The sequence below is a fragment of the Diadema setosum genome, chromosome 9 (genome assembly GCF_964275005.1).
Source record: "Diadema setosum chromosome 9, eeDiaSeto1, whole genome shotgun sequence".
NCBI classification, from domain to species: Eukaryota; Metazoa; Echinodermata; class Echinoidea; order Diadematoida; family Diadematidae; genus Diadema; species Diadema setosum.
In genome coordinates this window covers 38,585,988-38,594,605 of record NC_092693.1, presented here as the reverse complement: position 1 = coordinate 38,594,605, position 8,618 = coordinate 38,585,988, and the positions used below count along the sequence as shown (strand labels likewise).

The window sequence follows — 8,618 nt, the reverse complement described above, 5'->3', positions numbered from 1 at the left end:
ACTCTTTGATACAAACGTAACCGGCAGTCCGGCAGCGCAGGGATATAAACAAGGTAACCCAACTGTGAAACATAGACACTACTTTATACAGCTACTTGATCCTGCGTGACTCTGTGAGCTGTTACCAGAATTTTAGTCAAGATGAGAACGGGTTTGTACACTCTGGCGATAATCCTTGCCACTACGGCGGTGATAAATGCCTGCAAGTTCCCTCCGTCCGTGTGGTGCAGCTCTCCAGACATTGCAAAGTCATGTGGGGTAAGGATATTAACATACTAATGTGCTTTGAAAATGAAAATGCCCTGATTGTATTCGCGTCGTGGTCAATGGTAAGCTACAAAGCTAAAGTACGGTATGGTTTGTACGGTTTACTTGATGATGTAGACCGATGCCTCTTGCTCGGTGGCCTCGTACGGTCGGTATACGGTCGTCCGGTCAGTCGGCCCCTGTTGTGAGGGGCCGACCATATTATTTAAACTTATTTGATACCAACCGTACAAGATGCAGATTTACCGGTCTAGGTTTTATCAGGGAGGTGTCTCTTTCCACCTCCCTGGTTTTATGGACTCTGGGCCGCTGCTTCGACGTAATATTCTCCGTGCATGTTACACGTGCACCCTCATGTAGTACGATAAGCCGTACCAGCGCGCTGGTATAGTACGGCCTGCAGCGCAGCGAGGTTTCGTCTCGCCTCCCTGACCGTAGCAGGGGCCTACATATTGTCAAAACTTGTTTTGTAGTGAGATCTAAGGTGCACTATCCTTTGGGCACTTGACAAGCATAGGTACCTAAAAATTGAAATGTGTCGATGGCGGCGTGTTCTCGACTTGAAGAAGGAGTGCATGAATACTGTGACTGGTGAGTGTGAGATCAAATTAAGAATGGAAATGATTGCTCTGCTTTGAACAGGAATGTTTATTCTGTTAGCGTGTATTAGGCCCCCTAGCTTCTTCTTCTTCTTCTTCTTCTTCTTCTTCTCCTTCTTCTCCCTTTCTGGTACAGTCCGTTTCTGGGCAATTATCGTAGGCCTATACCTCGTGCTTGTCAAGTGCTGGGTGTACAGTGAGTGTGCAGCAGGTGAAAATCCTCTACAATTTTCTATGTGCACAGCAGCTAAAAAAATCAGGCAGGCGCTCATCGGAACTGGACCTTCTTCTTGTAGTCTATCTCCAAGGAGTTGATGGGATGGTGATAGGGAGTTCTACATACACATGTACTAGAATTTCAGTACATGTAATTGATTCTGAATGATGGTGTGGTTACATTATAGCTTTACTCGTCTTCTGTAAGCCTATGATTGTCTTTATTCAGTTTTCACAAAGGTAACCATAATCAGGGTAGGCCCCATGGAGATGCATTAAGAGATGTATAAGACTCGGGTCAGTGACTTTGTCTTCGTGTATATGTACTGTATATGGCACCATGCATGTATACGATATCCATCTGTATTAACATCAATCTGTATAAAAAGTATTCAAAGGTTAGTTGGAACTGCTTGTAAACTGCATATTTGTCATCTAACCTTTTCTTTGAGTTGTTTGTTTGGAAGAAGTTGCAATGAGTAGTATACACATCTGGGTGATTGTTTCCTTTTCAGTTGTTGACGGAGGTGATTATTGTGAGCACAGATATATTAAGTATAATATGTATATTCTATAGAGGGGTGGGCCACCTTTCCACACCCTTTTCAGCACTTTTGCCTGGTTAATGGAGTTATTGCCATGACGACTGTACGAAAGGTAAAGGTATAGTGGTTGTGTGTGGTGTTTTTGACACATTTGGTAATGGACGGTTTCATTTCACGTCATTTCTCGCAGGTGGAAAAGCAGTGCTCCTTTTGGCAGTCTAAGAAGGGGTTAACAGACGCACCCCATGTTCAACTGGAGCTCTACTATGAATCCTTGTGTCCTGACTGCCGTCAATATATTCAGAACCAGCTGTTCCCGACTTGGCAGAAGATCGGTGATTCAGGCATTCTGAACCTCACTCTGGTACCTTATGGCAACGCTCAGGTATTTGTCGTCTTTTTTCATCTTCATTTAATTTCGGTTAATCAAAAGAAAAAACAAAACAATGATTTATATCAAGCTGGTAACGTAGTCTAACTCCTTATCACTATCTATTTGGCGCGAAACATTTTGAAAGAATATCTTACTATCAGAAATCTATTAGATTGTGAGGAACTCTTCATTCTTCCTTTGCTTAAAAGGATAACCAACGCAGATATCAGATTGTGCGAGAAGCGATCAATTCCCGCAATTACAAATACATGCAGGGTCCGAAGAAACTGAAGTACGGAGTAAATTAAAACAGGGAGCAAAAAAAAAAAAAAGTATGAACAAAATAAAAGATGGCACAGAAAAGTGGAAGTTACACGAGGAAAAGAATTCTCCATTGTGTACCCGCTGGCCCACAGACCCAAGAAAACTTACAGGTTGTGGAGAGAACGAACACAAGTACAATGTACCGTATTCCACTCACCGTTCTATGTTGTCTGTCTATTTTTCCGATGTTAATCATAGGAGGTTTCTCTCTCTCAACCTCTCTTTCTCTCCCTCTCTTTCTCTCTCTCTGTGTCAGGAGCAACAATATGGCGACCAATGGTACTTTACGTGCCAGCACGGTGCCGCCGAATGCCTGGGAAATCTGATTGAAACGTGCGCACTGAACTTTTACGCAATGCCACAGGCGTTCCCTTTTATCAGCTGCTTGGAATACTACGGCCCGACGTTGACCAACGCCAAATATGTAAGTCACGGTGCCATGACATTTGCTTCTGCAACAATTGCTCCCATGAAATATCTACACGCTAAGCCAAACATGAATTCTACCCACAAACATAACCCTAACCCTAGGCTAATCCTAATCCTTGGATGATACTAAACCTAAAACCCCATCACAACCCTAATGCTAACCCTAAGTCCTTGGAGAAAATAAGACCGGAGCAGTAAATTGTCGCAGGACCAATGTCATGTCATCGTAACTCACTTATGCTCCAAGTTCACCCTTGTCTTCAGCAGTAAGAGCGATAAACCATGCAGAATACAAATTTATATCAATGATGATAAAATTGAACAGAGTGAGAGAGGGGTCATGATGTTCGTTTGTCCGAAGGTATGTGAAAAGAAGGTGGGTTAAAATTACGAATTTTATTTCGTTTTCGGATCAAGGAAACTTTGAGATAATGAATATAAGAATATAATATGAATGAGAAATTAATATTAAACCTCAGCAATTCTCTTTGTTGGATATTGATGCAGTTTTGTTATGTTGTGAACTTGCACAGTGAACGTGGGAATAACCTCGCGAAGGCGAAAGGGTAGAGCTGCGAGACTCCGGTGACATTCCACGCATGCGCAACTTGGTTGATGCCCTGTCGGCCAAATCGCGAGACTCTTTTTACATGTGTAACAGGGAGGTGTTATAACTCTTTGTAATCCATGCAAACATAGTTTGGGTTTTAAAGCATTACAGTGGGATGTCGAACATTCCCTTCGTTGAAATATGGAGCCGAAGAAAAAGTTTTTTAGGCCTACATGTGATTAAATTGCAAACTGTATTGCAACGTAAAAATGTGAATAAAATGTTAAAGTTTTTTAAACAGTTTGTGAAAGAATCCGTTCTCATCACAATGCTCCATCAAAAATAAATTGAAAATTGATTCCTGTTAAAAACTGAATATTTTCCATAACGCACACATTTCTCTATGCACGTTCGATTCTTATAATTTAATCTGGCTTTAAAATAAGGTAATCAAGTAATCTGCTAAATCATGTTCGAGCGCGATTTTCTTCTTCATGCAGTTAAAAGTGTAATTCTAAAGCTGCACTTGACTTGCTGTCTCAACGCAAAGCAAGCCCGTTCATTGCTACCAGCCACTTGAAGATGAGATAGATTAGAGCAAACTGCAGCAGATGTCTTTTCTGCTTTGAGAGCGTTAGTATACAAATGATACACAGGACAAAGTGGATCGATGAGAATTGGATGCGCGAGTTTAACTTTAGAACTGTTTAAACCCACGAGCGCAGCAAGTGGGTTTTAGGCTGTTCCAAAGTTAAACGAGAGCATCCAATTCTCACTGATCCACGAAATAGGCCTGTGCATCATTTGTGTTATAAAATGGGCCCGTAAATTCATGAAGTACAACTAATTTCCCCATCATGCCCGGTACACCTACAACACTATACAGGACTTGAACCATGCGTTCGGATTTTACCGGGCGCATGGCTCAGTGTGGATCAGTAAAAATCAATGCATGACAATAATAATTCTGACCAATCAGATTGCAGAGATCCTCAAGCCCATTTTATAATTCCTTAGAAGCACCTCCCTGATGTAGAGGGTATACTGTACTATACGCCGAATATTTCGTGAGGTTTTTATTTTTGCAAATTTCGTGAGTCAGATGCTATTCGCGAAATTGAAGACACGCTAAAATATTGACTCTGATGCCGATGTAGATGTGACGTACGCGTGTACATTTCTCCGTTCAGTACAGGCCTCCACGATCGCGAATTATAACCACTCGCGAAATCGTCGGGAATTTCCGATTCGCGAACATTTAGACTCGCGAAATATATGACGTATATATAGTATTCATATGGATAAGGGCTTATTGTGCTATAGCTCATGTTCTCTTTGCGATGCTGATTCATTCTTTCATTATTCTTCCTTTCTGACCACATAAAGTGCGCCTCCCTGCACTCCGTCGACTACTCGAAAATCGAGACGTGTACACAGAGCAAAGCAGGGAACGACATGGAGCACCAAATGGCCGTGAAGACTGATGCCTTGAATCCCCCGCATCAATACGTACCCTGGTTGGTCCTCAATGGGGTGAGATATGAACACAGTCTGCATTTTTTACATCTTCTGATGGAGCTGTTGCATCTATGAAGAAGATTTTGTTCCTTAAGTAGGAGCCGATGGAAAAGTTTCTGCTTAGTAAAATTGAGCACAAATATTCTTTAGAGATTTTTTTTTTTTTAATACTGAAGAAAACATCAATATTTGTTAAAAATCTAGTGGAAATTATCAAATGCAATGTCAATGATTCTCAGACATTTATCGTACTTGCGGAGAGCTCTCGACATCAGGAGCGTGATAAGCAAATGCTGAATAATTTGATGCAATGACATATATTTTAACATGTCATTATTCACAATCTGTGTATATAGATATATCCGTAAAGGGCCTTAAAGTACAATGTTCATTCATTGCATTGCATAAAGGTTAAATATATTTCGATTGTATGTGTGTCTTTTCAAAACGGGTCACCCATGTTATGTGAACAGACCTTGCATGTTCTAATGTATTCCGGGAAAAGAGTTACCCAATGAAAATCATGAAAATCTTTCCATCCATTAATTGCGATGAGATTTTTTGTTTTTGTTTTTGTTTTTGTTTTTTAAACTATAATGTCTCTGTCGACCCAGGGGTAACGATGGGAACCTGGTTATGCCAGGGTAATAATAATGCTAGTGTCCTCTGGAAAAATGGTGGTAACACCGAGGAGGCTACCTTGGGTGAATAGCACCATAATATTTTTGTAAAAAAACTGTCAGTCGTTTATTTTCAATGCTAACATTTCCTCCATCATTTCTTTCAGTATTTATCATTTAATCAGTCAACAAGAAATTGCCAGTCGTTGATTATCTTTATTTTTTTTTCTTTTGTCAGTCAGTTTATCAGTCAATATAAGCCCTGTTTGGATCAGTTTCCCAAAATGTCTTTTTTTTTTTTGGTAAAACAAAGTCGACAATACATTGAAAACTTGATGCAAAGAGATCCGTGTAATGATACTGCGACAATACAAATTCTTTTCTTATATCCCATTGGAAGCAGTTGTTTTGTGTTGTTATAACAAAGTACCATAATGAATGGAATGCAATTTTGCAAACGCAAGACCCTTCACGTTTTCCCCACTAAAGTGTGAAAACGCGATATAAGGAAATTCTTGCGATACAGGAATGACAAAGTTATAGGCAATGGGTCACTCGTTCTCTGATTCAAACTTGCTTTATTTGTTGCTTTCTAGGTTCACACTGAGCAGATTCAGAATGAGGTAACGTCCAATACCCTGGGCGTGGTTTGTGACACCTACACGGGCCCCAAACCTGCAGGGTGCACCACGCTCCCCAAGGCCTGCTCCCGAGAATAAAAACCAACCTCGTCTCATTCCTAATCTGGAGTCGCATCACCACGTTCTTCTCTTGATACCTGGTCTTCCATCAGACAGTGGCGAAGTTCCCTCAAGAAAGAAAGAGAGAACAAAAATCGTTATTGGCACTTGTGTCGTAACTAATTCATTAAAACTTGTTGTAGTCAGTCAGGTGTTCATTATTTACCTATTCTAACGGGGTATTAATATCACATTAACACCGCTCATCAATGAAGGTATGAAAAATACAACGGCAAAATACAACCTTGATCTCGATTGTGATGACCCGGGATACCAGCATTGAATTACGGTACAATAGTGTAAAGAAAGAACAAAGAAAAGAAAACAAAAAGAAAACAAAACATGTAGCTTAGCAAAAACGTGAAGCTTCATCGAGAATGATCGATATGCAGAAATTTCTAAGTGGGGAAACAATAATCATAAAAGATGAAAACTTATTTCAATTAATGAGAGCAGCAGTGATTTTTTTTTTCACCATCATGTTCTAGAATGACTGCTCTGGAGCGTCCATATGCTCTGTTTTCAAGTCAGAAGGAATTCAAACAGTGCCAATAAAATTTAAACAGTGACAATTACTTCCGTTATAACGAAAACAGTTACTTTATAATGACATTCTCGTTACAACGAAGTAAAAATTCAGGTCCCAAAATTATCATCTTTATATCTATACTGTATACATTTTACTGTATGGCTATAACAAAATTTCGATATAATGAAAGAAAACTAGAGTGCACTGTACGAGTGTAAAGGAAACAAATATGTTATTGTACGACATCATGGCAATGACCGAATCCTTTGTTCGTCATATAAATATGTTTTCGGATTCCACTCAGTGCAAAATAGGGAGCTCTAGATTTTCGCGACGCGGTCGTTCAGAGGAAAAAAAAAACAAAACCCACAAAACTGTTTTAATCGTATGCGCAAAATTGATCTCGCGTCGTCTGAGTTTTCATAACGCGTTCTGGGCCAAATTTGCGTCCGCTCAAATTCACGATGCAGAGAGAGCTACTTGCTGCACTGATCATATTGGGGTGCCATTTTACTTTATTCAGGTCCCGTCCTTGCGTAATCTAAAGCCACTTTACAACACGACGCAGGGAAAGAGGAGAACGGTCATTTAATTGTCGTCTAAACGTCCGCGATGCAAATCTAAAGCTCACTTCTAACTTCCTCATCAGAGATCTTGGACCATTTTTTCATTCATGTTATTGATGATGAATGATATTTTGTTGCATCAATGGACCAAAATACTAAGTTACATGAGGTATTGTGTATCTGTAGGATTGAAAAAAGTGCATGTTATCTCAGGTACTAACGTGTAGTTAATGAGCATGGCATAATAGTGAACCAAGATTAATTTTTACTTTCTTCTCATGTGTATGTGTGTGAATTATAAGGTGATTCGTGTTGGGTTCTATACTCGAGTTGCATTCTAACCTTATACCAGATATCTATGGAACAGTATTTTTCTGATATCATTATCAATTCAAGTCAACGATTACATGTTTTACGTTCACCGCCGTTGTGTTTGTAAAACCTTGGAATTGTCAAGTGTTTTCCGTGCAATCCCTAAAATGTTAACATGCATAAGGTCATTCTGCTATTGGCGTTGCAGTTTGATATGGAGAGCGGAACAGGATGACGCTTTACAATATTTTGTCAACTCAGAGCAGCTCATGTCTACCTTCTGTGAAAATATGCATGCATTTACCATTTTCTATACATTTTTAGTTTAATAGTAAAGAGTTATGCATATATAGCAAGTGATACCCTGGATACTGAGAGACTTGTCCACACTTTTACGATCCGGTTATCAAGATGTTCTGCCAAGATCGTGAGTGGTCCTGTTGGGATGTGCTATCATTTTATAAAAGCGGGTCCACGTGCGCATTCTAAAATGTTCACATTTAGCAAATGCGCCAGATACGTCACGGGAATAAACTTCAGAAACGGGTAAAAATTGCGATGTTTAGCACTTTATCTCTGGGATTTACACGCTTGAAGCCTACTGCACTTACCAGAGACTTCAACGAACCACAAGTGTGCATCATGTGTTTGCTATTTTGACCGACACCGTAACCAGTGTGCTTGAGGAATCTTGTAACATTCTTCATATTGATTGTGGGCATTAGGTTTGTAAGAACACACTTCAGTTATCTACATGTATTTTGTTGAGATAAAAAATCGTGCCCTTGACTTCAATAAAACTATTTCTACTGATTCAGATCTAATTCCTCAGTCTTTGAATGTTATTTGAATCTTTACTCTGCAATAACTGTGAGCTTACTCGGCATTCCTCTTACAAGTCGCCGCTGGAAATCAAGAAAAGAAAGAAGGAAAAAAAGTTTTGTTTGCTTAAAGGGGAATTACAGACCAGTTTGAGGTTAGCTTGATAAGAAAAAGTAAACTGTTTATAGCACTGTGAAAATTTGATCAA

At 39.7% G+C, this 8,618-nt stretch overlaps 1 protein-coding gene across 1 annotated transcript; it reads left to right on the top strand.

The window, feature by feature from the left end:
* LOC140232512 (gamma-interferon-inducible lysosomal thiol reductase-like) lies at positions 1-8,412 on the top strand. Its single transcript, XM_072312606.1, has 5 exons — positions 1-258; positions 1,818-2,012; positions 2,581-2,748; positions 4,690-4,836; positions 6,038-8,412. The coding sequence occupies exons 1-5, from the start codon at positions 142-144 to the stop codon at positions 6,158-6,160; spliced, it is 750 nt and encodes a 249-aa protein (XP_072168707.1). The 5' UTR covers positions 1-141; the 3' UTR covers positions 6,161-8,412.
* Positions 8,413-8,618: the final 206 nt, after the last annotated feature.